Source organism: Lichenostomus cassidix, chromosome 5 (genome assembly GCF_008360975.1).
Source record: "Lichenostomus cassidix isolate B80296 chromosome 5, HeHo_3.0, whole genome shotgun sequence".
In the NCBI taxonomy this organism is placed as follows: domain Eukaryota; kingdom Metazoa; phylum Chordata; class Aves; order Passeriformes; family Meliphagidae; genus Lichenostomus; species Lichenostomus cassidix.
Genome location: NC_139486.1, coordinates 1,228,529 through 1,253,673, shown reverse-complemented (window position 1 = coordinate 1,253,673; position 25,145 = coordinate 1,228,529). Strand labels below are relative to the sequence as shown.

Here is a 25,145-nt window from a genome sequence, read left to right as displayed (position 1 = left end):
TCATTGCATTGGAATAACTGAAACTTGGGAGGAATTTTGGCTCAAAAGCAACTGGAGCAGGGATGTGCTGGTCTTTGCTAAACCTTCTGGGAAACAGTGGAGAGGGAAAACTGTTGGAGATTTGGAACTCTGGATGTGGTGGTTGGAAGAGCAGAGCTTGCTGGAGAGATGGCTTCAAACTGAGTGTGGGGTTGGATGGGAGGTTGGGAATTAGAAATTCCTGGCTGGGATGGAATTCCCAGAGAAGCTGTGGTGCCCCTGGATCCCTGGCAGTGTCCAAGGCCAGGCTGGACATTGGGGTTGGAGCAGCCTGGGACAGTGGAAGGGGTCAAGTTGCAATGGGATGGGATTTAAGGTCCTTCCAACCCAAACCATTCCGTGTTTCTATGGAGGAAACTTCCATTCCTTCTTCCTCCTCTACCTCTTCTGCCTCCTTGCCTCGAGTCTCATTTTTCCCAGGCTGTGGAGAGCCAGGCTTGGAATTGGAATTCTTGGCAGGTTTCTATCAATGCCAGGCATTTGGATCAGGATCTCACAATGGGAGCTGTGTGTGGGTAGGACCAGGAATGCTGTGATGAGGAGGGATCTGCAGGGATGCCAGAGCCCTGCATTCCCATCCCAGGAATTCCATGTGGATCTTAGCAGAGGAATTGTAAAGTGATCAGAGAAGCAGGATTGGTGTGATGTTCAGCACAGGGACCTGGAAAAGCAGCCTTGGGAAGGGAATCCACCTGTTGGAAGCAGTTTGGGGAGAAGTCTTGAGGTTCCTCCTTGGGGAACGGGGCTGGGAGCTCGATGGCATCACATGGATGGACAGAAATCGTGGAAATCCACAGAATTCCATTTTATCCCCTGAGCTCTTTAGTTTCTGTGATTTTATTTGGGACTGTAAATCAGCTCCCTTCTCCTATCGATTGGCTCCCTGGAAATGATCACAGTTGTGAATGTCACAGTTCAGAAACTAAATCCTGGAGCTGGGAATGAGCTTTGGGGACTTGTGGGAGCGGAGCTGGGATTTCTGCAGGTGTATGAACAGCAATCTCGCGGTTTCCTTACACTTACAACGCGTAAAGCCGAGTAATTCCTGTCCTACAGGTTGTACCTACAAGGAAATTAAAGCAAGGTTCCTCCTGACCTTCACTCCTGCTCCAAATCCTGATCCCGCTGACAGCAACGGGATTTGGAAAGGAAGCAGCATCAGCGCCGCTGTTTCTCCTGCTTAATTTTCCTGCTTTAATTAAGTCTTTTTCATTTGCATAACGAGTGTGATAATGCATTTAGGAAGATATAGAATAAAAACAATAACGCGGAGTTCATTTCGGGAATGGAAACAAAAAAATTGGAATGCAGGCGGGGGGTGGTGAAGGTTTTGCTCAGGGGATTGCCAGGGATTAATAAAAACCATGGAAATCTCTTGTGCTGAGTGAGTAAGTGCTGAGTAAACAAGGAGTATCTGGGTGGGGGAGATACTCAGTGCTGGTTCCAGGGGTGGAGGGGCCTGGGATGGGATGGGATGGATTAGTTGGAACAGGGAGCTGAGAATGCTGAGGTTGAGTTTGATTCCCTTAAGAGTTGGATTCAGTCCTTGTGGGCTTTTTCCAACTCAGAACATTCCCTAATTCCATGATCCATGTGATTCTCATCCCGTTTCTCTCCTGGCCTTGTAGCCCACCCTACTCAGGGCTGTCTCCAGGGGTGGAGTGGTCTGGGATGGGTTTGGTTTGATCATGGAGTTGAGAATGCCAAGGTTGAGTTCGATTCCCTTAAGACTTGAACGTGATCCTTGTGGGTTTTTTGCAACTCAGAACATCCTGTAATCCCGTGATCCATGTGATTCTGATCCCGTTTCTCTCCTGGCCTTATAGCACCTCCACTCAGGAGCTGGGGTGGTCTGGGATGGACTCAGCTGGTTGGATCATGGAGTTGAGAACACCGAGCTCGGGTTCAATTCCATTAAAACGTGAATTTGATCTTTGTGGGTTTTTTCCCACTGAGAACATCCCGTAATCCCGTGATCCCTGTGATTCTGATCCCGTTTCTCTCCTGGCTTGCAGCACCTTCACCTGGGGCCATCTCCAGTGGTGGAGTGGTCTGGGATGGGTTTGGTTTGATCATGGAGTTGAGAATGCTGAGGTTGAGTTCGATTCCCTTAAGACTTGAACTCGATCCTTGTGGATTTTTTCCAACTGAGAACATCCCGTAATCCTGTGATCCATGTGATTCTGATCCCATTTCTCTCCTGGCCTTGTAGCTCACCCCACTCAGGAGTTGAGGTGGTCTGGGATGGACTCAGCTGGTTTGATCATGGAGCTGAGAACACCAAGCTCGGGTTTGATTCTATTAAAACGTGAATTTGATCCTTGTGGGTTTTTTCCCACTGAGAACATCCTGTAATCCCGTGATCCCTGTGATTCTGATCCCGTTTCTCTCCTGGCCTGCAGCCCCTCCCACGGTGCGGATCGTGCACTCAGGCCTGGCCTGCAACATCGAGGAGGAGCGCTACTCCGAGAGGGTCTACACCATCCGCGAGGGAGAGACCCTGGAGCTCACCTGCCTGGTCACCGGCCACCCCCGGCCCCAGGTGAGTCCCTGCCCACCCCACCTTTTGTCCCCTCAGACCCTCTACAAGCTGGGTCCCAGCAGGATCCAGTTAGTGGGATCCATCCCAGTTGTTGGGTGGATATTGGGTGTTCCAGAAAGAATGTCAACAACAGGAATGTTGATGAGGTTTTTATTTAAAATATGGTGCTAAAATCAGCAATATTGTGCTTTAAAGCTGGGTCCTGGTGTGTTGGAGATCCGTGGAGGTTGGTGGTGGAAGAGAAGGAAAACAAGTATGGAGATGGCAATTGTTGAGCAAAAAAACCCCAGAGTTGTGCTGTTAACTGGGATCTTCACATCCAAGGGGATTTGTCCTCAGAAATTCAGCTGGAGCTCTGGAAGAGGGGACAGCTGGAGCAGGAGCTTGGGAAGGTCTCCCTGTGCACCTGGATCTGGGATAGCATGGAACCCCCAGCACTGCAGCTGGATAAACCAAAATCCACCAGGAATAAATCAGCTTTTTCCAGCTCTGACCCTGTTTTATCAAGTTTGAGAAGGTTGACAGCCCATGCTGCACCTCCCTGGTGTGTCCTCATCCCCACCCTTGGGCCAGGGTACCTCGTTAATCAGTTTTTAATCAGGATAATCAGCAGGGATTTTCTTCCCAAGGTGGTGAATTAAACCCTTTGCTCTTGGAAGTGCAGGCAGGAGCTGGGAGAAGGGAATTCCCTGGGAGAATTCACTGGGGGCCTTCTCCAGGAAGGAGGATTGCTGATTTTTTGCTGTTTGTTCCATGATTGTTTCCAATTTAAGGAGCAGATTTAAAACTAAAGAAGTGGGAGTTTATTCTGCACTGGTTTAGGGCTGGTGTTTCCAGCATTCCAATTTTTCCCTGATTTTTCCACAGGATGTTCTCATATCTGGGTTTAAAATTGTATGGAAATTGTTTTCCAGCTGCTGTTTGGTCAGATGCTGGGGAGCAAAGTTATACAATATGGAATTGTGTATTCCAAGGATGCTTTTACACTTCCAGGTTTCTCAAAGTTTCCAATAATTCTTGGTGTTGAAACTCTTTTTGTTTTAACTGCTGGAAAAATTAAACAATCCCAGAATGGGAATTTATAAAATCACAGAATCATGGAATGGTTTGGGTTGGAAAGGAGCTTAAAGGTCAACCAGTGCCACCCCAGCCATGGCAGGGACACCCTCCATTGTCCCAGGCTGCTGCAAGCCTTGAACATTCCCAAGGATTTCTAACCTGTGGGATTCGAGGCTTCCTGTGGTGGGTCTGGGAGAGGAGGAGAAATCAATGAATATTTCCATTTTTTCCCCCTTCTCTCCTGTCACTCCTCTTTTCTGCTTTACCAAAGCACACATTTATCCCTTTTTTGTCTTTCCAGCATTTATCCTTTTAACTTTGGGATCAATGGGTGTCGTTCTTTGGGATGTGATGACTCGGGGATGTCTCTGATCTGCTCCAAGTCATCCTCGCAGTGACTCCGCTCAGGGGGAGCTTCCCTTTGAACACAAATCTTTGGATTTATCAAATCTTCCCGTTTTTTCAGCTCTCTTTGCTGCCTTCCCACCACATGCCCCAAATTTGGCCCTGGGATTGTTTCCAGGCAGGGGAATTCCTGTGCTCAGAAAGGTGGTTACACTTTTCAATTGCAAACTGATTGAAATTTTCTGGAATTTCTGCTCTGCGTTTTCTTGGAGTCTTCTCAGTATCAATGAGGGTTTTGGGAAGAATAATAGGATGTAGGAATTATTGGAAGGGAGGAGAATTACGAATAATTGCTCTGTTAATCCCCAAAATTTACCTCACTCGTGATAAAATATAAATCTGAGCACCCCAAAACATCCTTGAATGTCTGCTTGTCACCCATGGAGGGATTTTGAGCTTTTCCACGTGATTATCGTTCATTATTCCCGATTTCCCATCTTCTCACACTCAGCTCTGGAATGCACCATTAGTTGCCATAGAAATCATTTTCCTGAATGGAATTTTTAAAAGGCTTTATCCCCACTCGGGTGAGGTGAATGCAACCCTTTTTTTTCCCCCTATAAATTGCTGCTGTCAGGAGAGGTTTGTTTGATTTTTGAATAAAGTGAGGAATGACATTTGGATTGTGGGGAGCAGAGAAAGAAGCACCTGATGATCAGGGATTGGCTGGGATTTTGTGTTCCTGGTTGGCCATTGAAAGATAAATGAGAAATTCCTGACGGGAATTGTATCCAGGCTTTTTTTCCCCCGAGTAACAAGTGACAGGACAATGGGAAATGTCATCAAGTTGTGCTGGGCGAGGTTTAGGTTGGAGATGAGGAACAATTTCTTCATGGAAAAGGTTGTCCTGGGGCAGTGGTGGATTCCACATCCCTGGAGGGATTTAAAGCCCTGTGGATGTGGCACTTGGGGACATGGATCAGTGGTGGCCTTGGCAGTGCTGGGAGTGGCTGGAGTCAATCTTGGATGGCTTTTCCATCCAGAATGATTCCATGAGTCCATAAAAACCTCATTTGCAGCCCAACCTGCCCCTCCTTGGAGTTTCCATGCTCTGGGTGTGATTTTTCCCCATGTCACCTCGGCTGACGTTATCCCGGTGGGAATGACACATTCCAAGCAGGAAAACGTGTGGAGCTGCCAGAGAACAACACCTGAGTGCTCCCCCAGTCCCTCCCTGTGCTCATGGGTGGCCCAGTGCCCTCTGCCAGCTGCTGCCACCCCCCAATTGTCCCCTGTCCCCTCCCCGGGGTCGGGAAGCAGCAGCTGCCACTTCCACACGTCATCCCAACCATCTGGAAGCCTCACGCTCCGGGATTTTGCCTATTTTGAGGTTGCAACACCTCTTAACGAGATTCCACCTCCTCACATCCTCCTGCCACCGTTCTCCCAGGCGCTGCTGCCATCAGGCCACATCCTTTTCTCCAGGAAAAATCCAGGAGTGTGCTCAGTGCTGGAGGGGTGTGAGGAGTGTGGCGGATCCGTGGTTTTCCTGGGAAGCAGAGCAGGGGAGGATCTGCTTTGAGGAGCCCCAGAATTCCTCCCTGCCTCTGTCTGGCTGTGTTTTGTTCCCACCTGGAGGAGCTGGGTGCTGTGCTGATGCCACTGAGCCAGCAGGAGCTGCTGCCCCTGGAGCTGCCAGGAGATCCCAACTGCTTCCTGGGATTGTGCAGCCGGAGCAGAGCAGGGAGGAATGCTGCTCCAGGGGGGATGTGGGCCTGGAAAAACACATCCTGCCTGCTGGGAATTCCTGTGGCCAGATGGGGTGACCCAAGTGCCACGGAGCAGGGGATGGTTGGGGTTGGAAGGAGGCTTGAAGCTCATGTCTGTATATAAATATATATAAAAATATGGAATTCATGGGATCCTGGAATGGTTCCAGTGGGAAGGAATTTTAAATGCCACCCAGTGCCACCCCAGCCATGGCAGGGACACCTTCCACTGTCCCAGGCTGCTCCAACCCCAATGTCCAGCCTGGCCTTGGACACTGCCAGGGATCCAGGGGCAGCCACAGCTTCTCTGGGAATTCCATCCCAGCCAGCAATTCCCAATTCCCAATCTCCCATCTCTCCCTGCCCTCTGGCAGTGGGAAGCCATTCCCTGTCTCCTGTCCCTCCAGCCCTTGTCCCCAGTCCCTCTGCAGCTCTCCTGGAGCTCCTTCAGGCCCTGGCAGGAGCTCTGAGCTCTCCCTGGATCCTTCTCTTGGAATTAATAATCTTGGAAGGCTGTTCCAACCTTAACAACTCCATGATTGTGATGGGAAGGGTTGGGTGGGATCAGAGCTCAGGATGTGCTCAGAGGCACCAGTGGCTCATTCCCAAAGCTCCTTGTGCAGCTCCAGGAGTTCCTCGCTCCATGCTGTCCCTCCCTGGGGATTCTGTGATTCCTTTCCCGGATTTTTGTCACAATTCTGCTAATCCCTGCTGTCAGCCAGAGCAGGGCAGGCTGGCAGTGAGCTCTGCAGAGGTGGGAATTCAGGTGCTGCACATGAGGGAGAAAACATCAAATGAACTCCTCAGAGCAGCAGAAACGTCATGTAAAGCTTAATCACACATTTCTTTCCACGCTGGAGGAGGATGGCAACATTTTCTTTTTCCGTGCTAAATGGGAGCTTTATTGAGTCAAACATTTAGGAAAGGGTTTTTTTTTTTCCCCAGCATAAAATCCAGGCTAATTTAGGCATGAGTCAGGCTGGATTTTGTCAGGTGTTCAGTGAACATTTGTAAAGTCTTCCCGTGAACTGAGGAGTGTCAGATGGAATCAGCATCAATTTTTCCTAACAAGGCTCCAATTACTGCTCCAAGGAATTGTGGAGTGGGGTGGGAAAACAGCTGCTCCCCTGGGAGGGACTCTCCTCCCACACCCCCTTGGCTGGGCTGCATCAGCACTTGATAAGGATTCTTATCAATTAAAATAAAAATCGTGGCAACCCCTTCGCCACAAAGGAGCCTTTCATGTCCCACTTGCAGCTGATCAAAGAGAACAGAATGGTTTTTTTTGTTGTTGTTGTGTGGTTTTTTGGGGGGAAATGCTGCTTTTTCTGTTCTCATGGATGGAGTATCAGGGAATGGGAGTTTTTCCTTTCTGAAAGGAATTCCTTTTCCTTTTCCTTTTCCTTTTCCTTTTCCTTTCCTTTCCTTTCCTTTCCTTTCCTTTCCTTTCCTTTCCTTTCCTTTCCTTTCCTTTCCTTTCCTTTCCTTTCCTTTCCTTTCCTTTCCTTTCCTTTCCTTTCCTTTCCTTTCCTTTCCTTTCCTTTCCTTTCCTTTCCTTTCCTTTCCTTTCCTTTCCTTTCCTTTCCTTTCCTTTCCTTTCCTTTCCTTTCCTTTCCTTTCCTTTTTTTTTCCTTTCCTTTCCTTCCTTTCCTTTCCTTTCCTTTCCTTTCCTTTCCTTTCCTTTCCTTTCCTTTCCTTTCCTTTCCTTTCCTTTCCTTTCCTTTCCTTCCCCTTTCCCTTTCCCTTCTTTCCTTCTTTCCTTTCCTTTCCTTTTTCCTTTCCTTTCCTTTCCTTTCCTTTCCTTTCCTTTCCTTTTCCTTTCCTTTCCTTTCCTTTCCTTTCCTTTCCTTTCCTTTCCTTTCCTTTCCTTTCCTTTCCTTTTTCCTTTCCTTTTTCCTTTCCTTTCCTTTCCTTTTTCCTTTCCTTTTCCCTTTCCTTTCCCTTTCCTTTCCTTTCCTTTCCTTTCCTTTCCTTTCCTTTCCTTTCCTTTCCTTTCCTTTCCTTTCCTTTCCTTTCCTTTCCTTTCCTTTCCTTTCCTTTCCTTTCCTTTCCTTTCCTTTCCTTTCCTTTCCTTTCCTTTCCTTTCCTTTCCTTTCCTTTCCTTTCCTTTCCTTTCCTTTCCTTTCCTTTCCTTTCCTTTCCTTTCCTTTCCTTTCCTTTCCTCTTTCCTTTCCTCTTTCCTTTTCCTTTCCTTAAAAGGGGAAGGCAGGATCCTGTTGTGCAGCGTTGGAGGAAGCTCCACTAATCACAGGGAGTAATTAGGGGATGCATTTTCGGTAATTAAGGGGTTTTTAGAATGTGTCACAGTTACCTGTGCTGCTCACGGGGAGACCTCAGTGCTTTCCAAGGAGTTTGTGAGTGACAGGATAACAGGGAATGGTTTTAAACTGGCAGGGAATAGGTTTGGGTGGAATATTGGGAATTGGGAATTCCTGGCTGGGATGGAATTCCCAGAGAAGCTGTGGTGCCCCTGGATCCCTGGCAGTGTCCAAGGCCAGGCTGGACATTGGGATTGGAGCAGCCTGGGACAGTGGAAGGTGTCCCTGGCCACAGGATGATCTTTAATATCCCAAACCATTCCATGATTCCAGTGGTTTGTGAGCTGATAAAAGCAATTAAACTCCTAAATTGTTTTATCCTGAATAATCTGAGCAGCTCCTGCCTGTTTTCCTGGCTCCAGGTGGCCTCTGTCTCTCCACAAGGAATGCGTTTGCAGGTTTCTAAAAAGAAGTGCTGAGGGCAAGAGGTTGGGTTAAATCCAGAAAAAAGTAGCATCAGGCCAAGGGAAGTTTGGGTTTCAATCCCAAATTTGGGTTAGAATTTGAGTTTCAATCCCAAATTCCCACTCCCTCAGCTGGGATTATTGAGGCCAGACTTGTTAAAGCCTCAGCAATCGTTGGGATCAGCCTGGAGGGAATCACATGGAGCTGGAAATGACATCCAGCTTGGGGATTGGCACCAGAACAGTTCTGTGGTGACACTTGGGCAGCTTCAAATCCACCAGAAATCCCTTAGGGAAAATTCCCAGTGCCCACAGAGCAGGACTCTCCCATCACTATGAGGAGAACAGGGAAAAATTCCAGTTTTACAGAAATACAGCCACTTGTCCTCGGAATGTTTTGCACCTCTTTTCTCCCCTCCAGTCTTTTGTTTTCCTCGTTGTGCTTTGATTTCCCTGGTTCTGATGGGCTTGGAAAAGGCTGGAAAAGGAGCTCTGGGATAACGGATCAGGAGCTGCTTTTCCAGGAGCATGGAGAGCTCTGCTCTGCCAGGCACAGGGAGGTGGGTGGTTCTGGAACAAGGGCTGCTGCTGGGAGGTCTTGCAGGGAAGGGATGGATTTGATGAGTAAAAGGATAATTTGGTATCCAGGGAAACCAGCAGCTTATGCAGATCAGGCAGGGCTGGAGGAGAAGTGCTGGTGGCTTTGGGATGAGAGCTCCTGAGGAAATGCTGGAGAGGCTTTTGCTGGAGGATAATCGGGAATCATTCCCGTTGGTGGGGATGGAGTGGAAGGCATTTTCTCCTGGAGAATCCTGAGGAGCTGCTTTCAGCTCTGAGTCCAGCAGCAGGAGGATGTGGAGCTGCTGGAGAGTCCAGAGGAATCCATGGAGCTGCTGCAGGCTGGGAGAGCTGGGAATGTTCCCCTGGAGAAGGGAAGGATCCAGGGAGAGCTCAGAGCTCCTGCCAGGGCCTGAAGGAGCTCCAGGAGAGCTGCAGAGGGACTGGGGACAAGGGCTGGAGGGACAGGACACAGGGAATGGCTTCCCAGTGCCAGAGGGCAGGGAGAGATGGGAGATTGGGAATTGGGAATTGCTGGCTGGGATGGAATTCCCAGAGATTCTGTGGCTGCCCCTGGATCCCTGGCAGTGTCCAAGGCCAGGCTGGACATTGGGGTTGGAGCAGCCTGGGACAGTGGGAGGTGTCCCTGCCATGGCTGGGGTGGCACTGGGTGATCCCTAAAGTCCCTCCCAACCCAATCCATCCCGGAATTCTGGGATCCCATGAACGCCTAAGGCTCTGGAGTTTACTGCTTTTAAATTTTAAGGGAAGAAATTCTGCTCCCATAACCTCATCCATCCAACATGTCTGACGGGGAGAGAGTTTGGACAAACTGGGATGTTCCTGCTGGGATGGGATAACTCAGGATCTTCCTGGAATGTTTGAATCTCCATGCTGCCATTTCTATGGATAATATCTTCTCATGGACACAACTCTCCTTCCTCCTCAGCCAGCCGGGAATGGCTGCTTTGGGAAGCTCCAGGTGGATTTAGCTGCCGTTCACCTGAGCACTTGGATGCTCAGGTTGAGTTTATCAGGCTGGAAAATCCATATCCAGCAGGATTTATATTCCCAATTGAGATTTATTCCCAAATGTTGCTTTTTTAAGGCTCCCCCTCGAATCCTCCAAGATTTTTGAGGCAGCTCAGCCACTTGATTTTTAATTAATTTTTTTTTGGCTTTTTTTTTTTTTTTAAACTTATCTTCATGTCAGGAAAAAACTGAAAAGCCCTGAGCTTGAAGAGCAAAAGTTGAACTTGAAATAAATGAAAGTATTTATTGAACTTGAAATAAATTAAAATATTTCATCAGGGGGTCAATGTTTGCCTTCCCAGCCCAAAGCAATTCAAAAAAGCCCCAATTTTTGCTGTCCCAATTCAATGATTTTGGGCCAGATGTTTATTCTGGTGCTGTTCTACAGGGCCCCAGCAGAGATGCTGAAATAAAACCAAATAAAAGTAAAATATTGACATTTCTGATCAATCAGGATGTCTCAGAGGGGCTAAAACTTCAGGGAGTTTGAAAATCCTTTTTTAGGGTTTGACAGCATCTCCATCAGAATGATTTCTGTGGTGTTTTTCTCTGTTCTCTCTATTTCTGTATCATTTTTTTTTCCCTAAAATCAAGTGGATGTTAGACATGAAACAACTAAACGTTTCAAGATCATTCTGAATTTCTTCTCACAGAAAAATCTTGCTGCACTTTTGGTGACTCTTCCCTTAATTTGCCTCCTCATTTTGGAGTCATTTTTTTCTCATCCTCTTGCAAAGGAACAACCTTGCTCCAATTTTGAGAAACAACATAAATTATAGAAATAATATTAATTATATAAATAATTCCAGCGCCATTCTGGGCTGAATCCTCATCCTCCTGCGGATTTCGTGATCCAAGGAGATAAAAATAACGAGTGAGATTTTTTTTTTCTCCCCCCTCCCCATATGTCTATCAATCAAAAATGATAAAGATATTTATGACTCGCAGCCTTTAATGGCGTAATTAGGGATAATTCCATGTTCCAATGATTACACATATGAACACTAATTACATAATTGCAGGCAATTATGCTAACTAGGTAAATACATCATTAAGGAGAAATCTCTGGCAAAATCCAGGGAATTTGCACGCGAGCCCAAGGAAGTGAAATCACAATAAAAATGAAAGAATCCTTTAGGTTTGGAGAATTCAGGAACCGTGGGAATTGGAGTGGTTTGGGTTGGAATGGAGTTGTTGGGAAGAACTTCCAAGTGCTGTGGAATCTTGGAATGGTTTGGGTTGGAATGATGTAGGTGGGAAAAGCCTTTAAGTGTTATAGAATCTTGGAATTGTTTAGGTTGGAATGATGTAGTTGGGAAGACCTTCAAATGCTGTAGAATCTTGGAATGGTTTGGGTTGGAATGACGTAGTTGGGAAGAGCTTCAAATGCTGTAGAATCTTGGAATGGTTTGGGTTGGAATGGCACAGGTGGGAAGAGCCTTCAGCTGTTGTGGAATCTTGGTATGATTTGGCTTCAAATGGTGTGATTGGGAAGATCTACAACTGCTGTGGAATCTTGGGATGGTTTGGGTTGGAATGGTGTAGTTGGGAAGAGCCTTCAGCTCTTGTGATATCATGGAATGGTTTGGGTGGGAAGAGACCTCAAATCCCACCCAGTGCCACCCCAGCCATGGCAGGGACACCTCCCACTGTCCCAGGCTGCTCCAACCCCAATGTCCAACCTGGCCTTGGACACTGCCAGGGATCCAGGAGCAGCCACAGCTTCTCTGGGAATTCCATCCCAGCCAGGAATTCCCAATTCCCAATCTCCCATCTCTCCCTGCCCTCTGGCAGTTTGAAGCCATTCCTGTCCCTCCTGTCCCTCAGGGAATGCTGAATCCTTGACTGTAACTCATTTTCCCTGTGCTGTTTTGTCCAATTTTTACCTCTCTGCCCTTCCTTTTCCCTCAGAAATCACCTCAGCCCATTGTTGCTTCCCACTGTGCTGATTCCTTATCCCCACCTTTCCAATCCCTCCATCCCAGCCCTCCATCCTGGTTTCATTTCACGCTGCAAACCAAACCATCCTCCCTTTTCTTCCCCCCTAAATATCTCTTTGCAATTCCCTTGAAAAGTGGGACTCGTTCCCAGATTCTGTTCCTTGGCACTCGTGGGAGTCATTGAAAGGTGTGCCAGGAGAGCTCAACAAGACATGAATGATGCTATTTGGGATCGCTGGAGTTTGCCGAGTTTTGCTCCGTGAGGAATTGGAAAGCGAGCTGGAATCGCAGTCAGTGGGATGCAAACACCTTTCCAGCTCCTTTTCCCCGAACAAAGGAATCGCCAGAGTCGTTTTAAGACGTGCCAAGCTCTGGGCAGGAGAGATTTGATCCTTTTCCAGTGTTGTTTAACATTTTTTTTTTGGAGGCATTTTCCTGCCTGAAGGAGACTTTGCCAATTCATCTTTGGGAACAAAGGGAAAATCGGTGCACACTGAAGAAAAAACATGGAAATATTGAGTCAGAATTGTAGGAATTTCCATCCTGACTGATCTCTTGCCCTGTCTGGAGCACATGGAGTGTGCAGGCAGGATGTGTTCAGCCCAATATTTTGGAATTGCCCCATGGAAAGGTTGCATCCAATGCCTGGGATGAGAAGGTATGAATGGATTTAATTCCCACAAAGGAATAATAATCTCCTTTTTGGGATGTGTTTGGATCCCTGAATTTTGTGTCATCGCAGTTGTTAATACTTTGTGCCCATCACTCACCCACTCCAATTTTCTGTTGTAATTCGAGAGGTAAAAAGGTCGTTTTAGGAAAAACCCCAACCAAAAAACCCTTTTCCAGTCATTCCTCAGATTCCTGCTTTCCTAAGGAATATTTTCTGCAGAATATCTCATTTTTTCAGCCGTCAGGAGGTTTTTTGCAGGATCTGTGCCTCGTTCTCAGCAGCTGCTGCTCCTGCCTGGCCTTTAGCGCTGATTCCTTTCCTCCCAAGCTGCCAGCCCAGCTGAGCTGCCAACTCCCTCTCATCAAGATTCCCAACCTTTTCCCTTTTCTCCCTGCTCCCCCCTTCCCTGTTCTCCCACCTTGCAGGGGAAATCAAATGTCAGCTCCTTGCTTTGTCACCACGGCTGAACCCAGGGGCAGCTCAGACTGTCACTGCCGCTTTGGGATCAGGGGGAGCGGCGGGTGGAATTGGGATCCCGGGGGAGGGAGATATAGCGTGGCTGAGTGGGATCATTGGGAGATTTAGGGTTTGGATCACTGAGAGATTTAGGGTTTGGTTCATTGAGTTGAGGGTTTGGATCATTGGGATTTAGGGTTTGGATCATTGAGAAATTTAGGGATTGGATCACTAGGAGATTTAGGGATTGATTCGCTCGGAGATTTAGGGTTAGGTTCATGGAGTTGAGGGTTTGCATCATTGGGATTTAGGGTTTGGATCACTGGGGGATTGAGGGTTTGGATCATTGGGACATTTAGGGTTTGGATCACTCGGAGATTTAGGGTTTGGATCACTGGGAGAAATAGGGTTTGGATCACTGGGAGATTTAGGGTTTGGGTCACTGGCAGAAATAGGGTTTGGATCACTGGGATTGAGTGTTTCGATCATTTGGAGATTTAGGGTTTGTGTCACTGGGAGATTCATTGTTTGGATCATTGGGATTTAGGGTTTGGATCATTGGGATTTAGGATTTGGAAGAGCCCAGGGAGGTTTGCAGTGCTCATCCCTGCAGGTGTCCCAGGAATTCCTGGCTGTGGCACTCAGACCTCTGGGCTGGGGACAAGGTGGGCATTGGGCACAGCTTGGACTCAGTGTGACCTTTGAGGGATTTTCCAGCCTCAATGATTCAGTGAGTTTTAGATTTGGATTTTGGGAAAATATTTCCCCTAAAAGGGTTCTCCAGCCTTGCACAGGTACAGGGTGGAGTCCTCATTCCCGGAGAGATTGAAAATCCCTGTGGATGTGGCACTTGGGGACATGGGGCAGTGGTGGCCTTGGCAGTGCCATGTTGGATTTCATGGTCTTGTTGGCTTTTTCCAACCTTAATAGTTCTTTGAATTTATGAGGGACAGGAATCTTCTGAAAAACAAACTGGGGTTTTTTTGAGGAATGGTTGGTTTGTTTTGTTTCATTTGTTTGGGGTTTTTTATCTGGGTTCCTTTATTTGTGACACTTCTGCACCCAAAATCTTCCTGCCTGCCCCAAAATCTCTCCCCTAATGGTTGTGATGGGAAATGTAGTCAGCATTTTTATTTGTGAAAGATTAGAGGAGAAACATTTCCCTGCTTGCTGCTCAGTTGAGTTGTTGTCATCTCTGACAGCGTTTTGGGAACTCTCTGTGAAGTTGCTTCCCTGTTTTTCCCAAGAGTCTTCCAGGGGAAGCGAAAAGGGTGGAGATGGAGAGAAGGAGAAGCAGAAATAACACCTGAAATTGTTGTTTTAAAAGGAAAACAAAAAAAAAGCCTCGATTTTAACTGCTGGGGTTTGTCACTTTGAACCACGATTGTGCTTGGAGGAGTGAATTTAAAATGGGAAAAAATCCCTGTTTAAGGCATTTTCCCCTCTCTGTTTAGACTGCAGCCTTTGAGTTTCCTGACAGGAACACATTTTTATGCATTTTTGCTTTTAAGGGAAACAAATCATTCTGGGAACAGGGAGCTGCTGGCTCCTGGTTTCTCACTGTTTTTGGGGATGGGGTGGAGCAGCTCAGAGATCTCCATCCTCCAAACATCCCATTCCCAAATGGGGGAATTTTATCCCATTCACCTCTGGGCTGGGATAACATCTTGGGGTAAACTGAGATCTCTCACAGGTTGTCCAGGGAGGAGCAGTGAGGTGTTTTCCTGGGAAAACTTGGAATAAGAAATGGTTTTTGGGGAAAAGTTGGGATTTTCCACCTTTGGACATCAAGGGTGGTGAATTGGGGTGTGGAAATCCCAAACCTGGTGGTGGTTTGGGCCATGGAGCTGATCCTGGTGAGGAGGAGGAGATTTCCCATCCCTGGCTCCATCCTGAAACTTCCAGCATTCCCAGAAAAACCCTTTGGCACTGCTGCCTCCCATTTAATGGAACATCATGGCTTGAGGATGTTTTGCATAAACATTCGGGGCTGAGCAGATGGAAAGTGATTCCCAATCCATTTTCTAACTTCCTTAACTTTGCCTTTTATGTTGGGAATTGATCCACAATCGATTTTTGGTCCCTCCTGGGTGTTTAAAGCTGTTGGTTTTTATTCCCTGATTTTTCCTTGGGTACTGCACAGTTGCTGAGCTTATCCCTTGTCCTTCTGAGGAAATTCCTGTTATTTTGATGAGTTTTGTGGCTTTTCTCCAGACCTTTGCTTGATATTGCACATCTTCCCGAGGTTACAATGCTCAGAGAGGAGTCATTTCCTTGGATTTTAATCCAAGGGAATTGTAAAATCTTCAAGTGGAGACAATGTGAAATTCCTAACCGATTTTCTGATTTTTGGAACAAAAATGAACTTTTTGGTTCACTGGGAGTTCTGGAATGTGTTGGAAGGGAAGTTAAACATCATCTAATTCCAACTTTCCTGCCCTGGGTGGGAAATCTCCACTGTCCCAGGCTGCTCCAACCCCAATGTCCAGCCTGGCCTTGGACACTGCCAGGGATCCAGGGGCAGCCACAGCTTCTCTGGGAATTCCATCCCAGCCAGCAATTCCCAATTCCCAATCTCCCATCTCTCCCTGCCCTCTGGCACTGGGAAGCCATTCCCTGTGTCCTGTCCCTCCAGCCCTTGTCCCCAGTCCCTCTCCAGCTCTCCTGGAGCTCCTTCAGGCCCTGGCAGGAGCTCTGAGCTCTCCCTGGATCCTTCCCTTCTCCAGGCAGGATCATCCCAGTTATCCCATTTTCATAGGAGAGGTGTAATTTTGAGCAATTTTGGATTCTTGGAGGTAATTCCTGCCCAGCATCCCTGGAATTGCCTCATCCTTGGATCCAATTCCCTTTTTTGCAGCTCTTCCAGTGCCCATCCTGCCAGGTTTTCACCTCTTCCTTGTGGAATGGTTCTTAACTCCTGTGAGTTTGATCAACTCAGCCTTTCTTCCCAAAAACTGGGAGGATTTGATTAATTCCTGAACCTGGATGGCAACAACAGTGACTTATTCTGTCCCTGGAAAAAAAAAAAAAAGGGAAAAAAATAAAGTAGGATTTCGAGTGGTTCACAAGGGAAATAAGAGTCTGGATTTGGGTTTTATGGAGTTCTCATCCTCAGGCTTAATTCTGCACCAGTTCAGGAGCTCAGAATTACAAAATGTGTTGTATTTATTTGGTTTATTTGTCTTAAAGAATTACAGGGAATGAATTCCCCAGGATTGAAGTTATGAGGATGTGTTGATGGTTCCAGTGGTCTGACATGGAATTCCAGCCTGGGAAAGGCACCACAGAAAGGGAGAATTAGGAATTCCACCTGGAGCTTTGTCTGCTTCTTTCAATTACATCTTTATTATGAAGGCGAAAACTTTTCTAATTTATGTTGCTGAATTTAAAAAAACCAGTGAGAAAAAAAAATTTAAAAAACTTAGAGATGTTTGGCTCATGTAATCAAATTCCCTGGATTTAGGTTGGGATCAATCCATAATTTCCTACCAGGAATGTTCAAATGATTCTGACCCCAGAAGAAAAGAATTCTGTGAAATTCATGAACTCAACTCCCAGTTAATCCATGCAGGATGGAAAATCCATCATATTTCCATGAGACATTGATTGGAAAATGTTTATGGATATTTTAGGATTAAAATGTTAATTTTTGAAAGTAGGGAAACATCTGAAAGTCATGAGGAATCACATTGGAATCAAAGTGGCTTCAACTGCATTTGTGGAAGTTTCCCTAATTTCTGCTTTTCCATAAAAAACCAGACTGATCCAACCAAGCAGGATAAAGGAATTTTATCAATTTGTTATTTTAATTTTTTTTTTACCAAAAGTTACCAAATTTTTTACCAAATTTTTTTACCAAATTTTTACCAAACTTGTACTTTTTTAAACCAAAGTTTTACCAATTTACCCAAGGATTGCAATATTTTTTTCCTCAAGATCCACTCTTTAACACACTCTAAAATTGTTTAGTGATCCCTTGAAATTCCTTGATTATTTCCAGTTAATATTTAAGCTTTCAGCCTTGAAGCGCGAGGAACATTTCCTCTGCAATTTCAAAGCCAAATTCCTCATTTTGGGGATTCAGACCTCTTGGATATCTGATTTTCCAGAGTTTGGATGCCAATGTGTAAAATCGGAGTTCAGAGGTTAAGGAATCAATTTTTAATTTATTTTACTTTATTTTATTTTATTTTATTTTATTTTATTTTATTATTTTATTTTATTTTATTTTCTTTTATTTTATTTTATTTTAATTTTTAATTTCCATTTTGGAGGCATCCCAGATTCCATCCCCAGCATTACTCTGGAATCTTTTAGAATAAAGTGATAAAAGAGCTGAAATTCTTCCACAGGAATTGTGGCTTTGTAGATTTACTGCTGATTTTTTTTCCATAATTAATACCCACATTTTTTCCTCTGCTGGAAAAGAAAAGGAAATCTCCTTTTCCCAACGTGTCACAACAACCAAGCTGGAAAAGAGCAATTTCCCTGGGATCCCTGGCAGGGAATCGGAATGCTCACGTCCTGCTTGTTCACAGCTCCTGTCACTGCCTGCTCTGCTTGGAGCACTAAAAATTGTGCTTTTCCTGGCAGCTTGAGGAAGTGTTGGGATGTGGAATCCCAGGGATTTGAGTTGTCCTGTAAATGTAATTTATCCTCTGGCAGTGGGAAGCCATTCCCTGTGTCCTGTCCCTCCATCCCTTGTCCCCAGTCCCTCTGCAGCTCTCCTGGAGCTCCTTTAGGCCCTGGCAGGAGCTCTGAGCTCTCCCTGGATCCTTCCCTTCTCCAGGGGAACATTCCCAGCTCTCCATGGCAAGCAGGGATTTCTTTGAGTTCCCCATTTTCCACTCCAATATTCCATGTTAGAATCTTGGAACAAACAATGCACAACACTTTGACTTGGAACCATTTCCAAGTCAAACCAATTTGACTTGTGTGGCTAGCACAGGTCTTTCCCATGAGAATTTTCTCCTGTGTTTTATAAACAAAGATAAAGTTTGGATGTTATTAAAAACAGTGTCTCGAGATTTGGACAGTTCAGGCCTGGCCAGTCAGGCCTAGGGGGAGGTTTCTGACTGACCAATCTGGGTGACCTTTGAAAAATATATATAAGTTGGAATCAAAACAATAAAGCTCTCTTTTCTATGCCACACTGAGAATTCGGGATTTCTTCTCTGCTAGCGGCTCAGCAGTGACAGACTTGGAACCAATTTGACTTCCAACCATTTCCCAGCCCAATATTCCAGATGTTCCCATGTGAAATAAATAGGAAGAGAAGTTTTGATGGCAGTGTGGTGTATGGAAGGTCTGGAGCAAAATTTATTCCTCAAAAACCAGAACTCCTGGTTATTAAGGAGGAAATTCCTGACTGGGAGGGTGAGGAGGAGCTGGAATGGAATTCCCAGAGAAGCTGTGGCTGCCCCTGGATCCCTGGCAGTGTCCAAGGGCAGGCTGGACATTGGGATTGGAGCAGCCTGGGACAGTGGGAGGTGTCCCTGGGTGACACTGGATGGGATTTAAGGTCCTCCCAATCCAACCCATTCTGGAATTCCACAAAATACAACTACTCAGGGAATCTTGGATGAAATGTTTGATTGATCTCCTGAGCAGTTGAGCTCCCTGGAGAAGTTCCCCGAGTCCTCCAAGGTGCAATCCCATTCCCACCCCACAAATCCCACCGTTTGCTGCCGAGCTTTGAACTCCTCTCCTTTCCCCAGCCTGAAATAACACTTTGCTCTGCTGCTTGCTCAGATCAGGTGGACCAAAACAGCAGGAAGTGCCTCTGACCGATTCCAAGACTCCAGTGTCTTCAACGAAACCCTGAGGATTTCCAACATCCAGAGACACCAGGGAGGTCGTTACTACTGCAAGGCTGAGAACGGCCTGGGCTCTCCAGCCATCAAATCCATCCGGGTGGATGTGTACTGTGAGTAAATCCTGGCAATTCTTCCTTCGGGGTGTTGTTGGGGCTTTAAAATATCTGCTGTGTCGAGGGAGTGGTTGGCTCCTAGTGAATTCTGATTTTAGTGGTGGATTGTAGAGATTTGAGGAGTTGTTGTGGTTGGGAAAGTGTGGGTGGTTGGGATTGTAGGGAAAAATAGAAAGGATTTGGGTTGTAGGGGAAAAAGGAAGGATTGGGATTGCAGGGAAAATAGGATTGGGATTGCAGTGAAAAATATGAAGGATTTGGATTGCAGGGGAAAATAGGATTTGGGTTGCAGTGAAAAATATGAAGGGTTGGGATTGCAGGAAAAAATGTGAAGGATTGGGATTGCGGTGAAAAATAAGAAATCTTTGGATTGCAGTGAAAAATGTAATTGGTTGGGATTGCAGGGAAAAATATAATCTGGATTGCAGTGAAAAATGTGAAGGATTTGGATTGTAGGGGAAAAATGTGAAGGATTGAGATCGTGGTAAAAAATAAGAAATGTTGGGGTTGCAGGGAAAAGTAGGATCTGGATTGCAGGGAAAAATGCAAAGGATTTGGTTATGGTGAAAAATAATTACTATTTGGATTGCAGTGAAAAATATGAAGGATTTGGATTGTAGGGAAAATAGGATTTGGGTTGCAGTGAAAAATATGAAGGGTTGGGATTGCAGGAAAAAATGTGAAGGATTGGGATTGCAGTGAAAAATAAGAACTCTTTGGATTGCAGTGAAAAATATGAAGGGTTGGGTTTGCAGGAAAAAAATGTGAAGGATTGGGATTGCAGGGAAAAATAGGATTTGGATTGCAGGGGGAAATGTGAAGGATTTGGTTATGGTGAAAAAAAGGAAATATTTGGATTGCAGTGAAAAATATAATTGGTTGGGATTGCAGGGAAAAATAGGATTTGGATTGCAGGGAAAAATATGAAGGATTTGGATAGTGGTGGAAACTAAGAACTGTTTGGATTGCAGTGAAAATATGAAGGATTGTGATTGTAGGGAAAAAGAAATTTGGATTGCAGGGAGAAATGTGAAGGATTTGGGATTGTAGGGGGAAAAGGAAGGATTGGGATTGCAGTGAAAACGTGAAGGATTAGGACTGTGGTGGAAAATAAGAAATACTTGGGTTGCAGTGAAAAATATGAAGGGTTGGGATTGCAGGGAAAAACGCAAAGGATTTGGTTATGGTGAAAAATAAGAACTATTTGGATTGCAGTGAAAAATATGAAAGATTGGGATTGCAGGAAAAAATGTGAAGGGTTGGTATTGCAGGGAAAAATACAAAGGATTGGGTTTGTGGTGAAAAATGAGATTTGTGTTTGTCTTTCCCAAAATGTGGGATTGCTGGGATCTGTGTTTCCCAAAAAAGTGTTCTCTCTGTGTCAGGTGGATCTCAGGATGTGGGATAATTTAAACACAATTTTTGTGGGTTGCTTTTGGGATTTGTGGGATGACAAATCTGCTTTTTGTGGGATTTCCTTGCCTGGTGTGTTCTTGGCTTCCTGATGTGCTGTGAGTTCCCAATCTGGAATTCTTTTATGAATAATAATTGAATTAAGAGGGAATTGCTGATTAACTTGGACTCCAGTTAATGAGCTCCAATGATTCCAGCAGGAACACCATGTGGAGAAATCCATGTTGGGATTTTCCTGAGCTTTGCAGGGATCCTGAGCAGGATTTCCACCCCAGGAGATGTTTGGGGCTCAGAGGGGCAGATTGTGATCCCAGAATTCCCATTTTGCAGGGATTTAGCTGCTCCATGAGCCCTGCAGTCCTACAGGCTGCTGGGAACATTCCATAGGGCAGTTCTGGGGATTATTCCATAAAGAAACCCCAAGAATAAACATTCCTTTGGGAAGCTGTTGCTGCTCAGTCCCTGGGAATGTCCAAGGCTGGGCTTGATGAGGTTTTTGGGATGAGCTTTAAGGTCTTTCCAACCCAAACCATCCCAAGATTCCATGATCCCATGAAAGCATTTCTCAGCTCAGTATCCCAATATTCAATTCTCCTAATAAATCTCCTCTTAAATTCCTAATTAAATCCTATTAAATTCCTAATTCTAGGCCTGGCTGGGAGACTGATATTGGAGAAAAAGCAGGAAAACCAGTTTGGGATTCTGCATGGTCTGAACAGCGAGAGTTGAGAATTATGATTTGGAGTTTTCCTGAATTTCTCCAAGACTTCCTCTTGGAATATTTCTATTCCCTCATCCCATTGTTTGTCCAGCCCTTAATGTGGTCTCAGATCTGCTGTTTGGGATTTCTCCCAGTTTTAATTGTCTAAATTTAATTTTCTGCTCCTTAATACACCTCAAATCCAGCTGAGGTCTTTGTGGAATGGAACAAATCCCAGTTTCCAGCTGGGATGAAATCCTTCACTGAATCCTCTGGGAATTCATTTTCCCTCCATTGGCAGGTTGGGAATTTTCAGCAGTTGATGATCAAATATTCTCAGGCAGCCAGAGCTGCTGGGAAAGCTTCAGGTGTCAGGGAGGATTAGATCTGGCTGGGAAAAAAAATGGAAATAAAAATCCCTGGAGCTCACAGAAAAAATCCCAAAAATCCAAGAATGGGACTGGAAATTCCCAAGTCGCTTTGGGTAATTTTATATTTTTAATTTTTTAAAAATTATTTTAATTGTTTTAAATTGTAATTTTTAGATTTTATTCTTTATTTGTTGAATATTTCCTCTGTAAATCCTTTTTGGTGTGGAATTCTGAGTGGGAATACTGTGAGCAATTTTTGTTTTCATGAAATTTCCCTCTGAGATTCCAAAAAAAAAAACCCATAAGGATCCCAACTATTTCCCCAACATTTTCCCCTCAGATTGGGTTAGGTTTGTTTCAGTGAAAGTGTTTTCGGTAAAATTGCACAAAAATAAAAAAAGACAACTGTCAAAACCAAATCTGTGGGAAACAGATGATGTTCCCTGTTGGAAGCAAACCCATCATTAGAGCAAGAAGGGAATGTTTTCATTTGTTAAGGAATCTCTAAAAAAATGTGTTTAAAGAAACAACTTCCATGTTGATAGTTCTTAAAATAGAGATGAAAACTCCTTTTGGCTTTGGAAAGCTGGAGAGGAAAAATAAAATCAAAGTTGTGTTCCATGCGAATTTGGGATCAAGAACACTTCCCAAGGCTTCTGATATAAAATTCCTTATAATTCCAGCCTCTGATTGGAAATTTGAGCAGATTTGAAGGAATTAATTCTTGAATAAAACCTAAAGGAAATATTTTTTTTTTCCTTGTTCATCTCCATTCCTGACTTCCTGGCTGGTTGGGATAATTTAACAAAAACACGTGGATGGGAAATGTTCCTCTCCAGCAGATTCCTGGTTTTCATTCCCACTGAAATCTGGGATTTGGCACTTGGAGCTTCATTTGTCATTCCTGCAGTAATGAATTGTTGCAATATAAATGAGGAAGGAGCCAGAAAACGGAGGGAGAATGGCAATTCCATCATTTTTATGGAATTGCTGCAGCCTTGGAAATCCTTTTGGTCCTGATTTTGCAGGAAATCCATTGCTTTGCCTGGATCTGCTCATCTCCAGTGGCTTTTCTGCTAAGGAATCTCCAAATATCCAATTTCTCCTGATCTCAGCTCATTCCCAGGGATCCAGCCACAGCTTCTCTGGGAATTCTCTTCCAGCTCCATCCCACCCTCCCAGCCAGCAATTCCTAATTCCCAACATTCCATCTAAATCTTCCTTAAATCCATTCCCCCTTTTCCTCTCTCTCCCTTCCCTCATGACTTTTCCCCTCATTCCCTTGGATAATTCCTTTTTGGAAAACCTTTCCCCTTCCAGGAGGGAAAACCACCAAATTCCCCAGGGATGATTCCTTTACCAGACAACTTTCTGTCCTCATTTTCCACTCAACAAAACAATTTTTTTCCCCTCCAGCTCTGGCTGAAAATTCCCATTTCTCACCTCCAATCCCACCAAACTCCCTCAGTTCCCTTGGAAATGAATTCCCAGCAGGGAGAAATCCATTTTTTTGGAGCACCAGGAGAAGGAATTGCCTCACATATCCAAACTCAATTCATGCCAGGCTTGAACTCCAGTTTTTTGGCTTTTTTTTCCTCTGGAAATCTCTTTTTAAAGTCCAGCTCATCCTTGTCTTTGAAGAAAAACCTTTTATGCTTTGACTCCCAGAAAATTTTTTTACTTGGAGGACATTTTCTCCTTTTAGAAGGAAGGGAAAGATGGAATAAAGGAAGTATTTTCATTTAAAGAAACAGAGTTGAGACAAGAAAGCTTTGCTGTTCATTCCCAAAGGACAATTCCCTATTTTTCAGCCCTGATTTCCCCATTGAAAATGTATTTTTGTATTCCCCCTGCTTCCCAGGTTCTCATGGACACGAGGGCACAGCTAGCCTGGGAAAAGGTGGAGCAAAAATTCAGGTGGAGGTTGAAATATTTCTGAGAATAATGTGGAATTCAGGGTGGAAAAAAGTTTTATCCAAGAGATTTAGTGCTGGGAGAGCTTTAGGATTGAACTGCTGCTTGGAGGGAGTGGAGGAAACACTGTGGGATGAGAAAATGTGGAATTCCAGGATGGAGAGCTGAGGGATTTAGGGAAAACAACCATTCCTTGAACTGGGGGAATTTTGGATGGCAAAACGTTAAAAAAATGGGATTTTTGCACTAATTCTCCTGGAGTGATTCTCCCATGAGGTTGCAGGGAGGATTTGGAGCAAGAGGCTGATTTAGGCATCAGATTTTGGTGGTAAAAATGACATTGGGGCTTTTTGGTGAGTCCTAAACAATCTGAGAGTTTGAAAATAAATCCCATTTGGATTTCCCCATCCCAAAGAAAATCCAGGCTGAACACATGGACACTGGCAGCATCCATTGATTTATTTTCAGAAGTTATTCTTACTGCCAGCAAGGTTTTTAAGGAGTGATTTATGCTGAAATTCCCTCATGCTGCACCACAGGTGTGAGACCAGCTCTGCCTGGCACAGAGTGGGGAAATTTGGGGTGGAAAAATAGAAAAAAACCAGGATCTTTGCACTAATTCTCCTGGAGTGATTCTCCTATGAGGTTGCAGGGAGGATTTGGATCAAGAGGCTGCTTTAGGCATCAAACTTTGGTGATAAAAGTGAAATTGGGGCTTTCTGGTGAGTCCTAAACAACCTGAGAGTTTGAAAATCAATCCCATTTGGATTTCCCCATCCCAAAGAAAATCCAGGTTTAAAACATGGACACAGGTAGCATCCATTGATTTATTTTCAGAAGTTATTCTTACTGCCAGGAAGGTTTTTAAGGAGTGATTTATGCTGAAATTCCATCATACTGCACCATGGGTGTGAGACCAGCTCTGCCTGGCACAGAGTGGGGAAATTTGGGGTGGAAAAATAGAAAAAAAACAGGATCTTTGCACTAATTCTCCTGGAGTGATTCTCCCATGAGGTTGCAGGGAGGATTTGGAACATGAGGCTGCTTTAGGCATCAAACTTTGGTGATAAAAATGAAATTGGGGCTTTCTGGTGAGTCCTAAACAACCTGAGAGTTTGAAAAAAATTCCCACTCGGATTTCCCCATCCCGAGGAAAATCCAGGCTGAAAACATGGACACAGGTAGCATCCATTGATTTATTTTCCCAAGTTATTCTTGCTGCCAGGAAGGTTTTTAAGGAGTGATTTATGCTGAATTTTCACCCTCATCTCTGCAGGATTCCTGAATTTTTTTCTCCTTGGCTTTAATCCCCCCATTCCCTTTTCCTATTTTTCCCCCCAGTCCATGTGGATGTTGGAATTTCTCTCCTGGCCATGACAATGAAGCTGTAATAGAGATATTAAAAATAGAATTTATTAATTTCTGCACTGCCTCTTTGAGTGGTGTTTGCCTTGTCGTGGCTGCTCGGAATTCTGTGGTTCTGCTGTAATGACATTTTTAATTCCCAGCTCTGGTGTCTCCCAATATTTATTGATTTCTTTGAGCTCCTTTCCTTGTCCTCCCATTCGTTAAAAGCTCAGGGATGAGCTGAAATCCTCATTCAAATGCTTGGGTGAGGATGGAAATAATGAATGGAAATATAAAGGAGAAAAAAAACCAGAGGAAAATTAATATAAAGCAATA

General features: G+C 44.9%; 1 protein-coding gene across 1 annotated transcript in view; it reads left to right on the top strand.

Annotated features, from left to right (window-relative positions):
* The window catches only part of MDGA2 (MAM domain containing glycosylphosphatidylinositol anchor 2), a 222,688-nt gene that overhangs the window by 80,574 nt on the left and 116,969 nt on the right, over positions 1–25,145 (top strand). The window contains exons 2-3 of the mRNA XM_085060885.1: positions 2,442–2,581; positions 18,887–19,061. Coding sequence (XP_084917011.1) covers positions 2,442–2,581; positions 18,887–19,061 — 315 coding nt within the window. The remainder of the gene's footprint in view (positions 1–2,441; positions 2,582–18,886; positions 19,062–25,145) is intronic.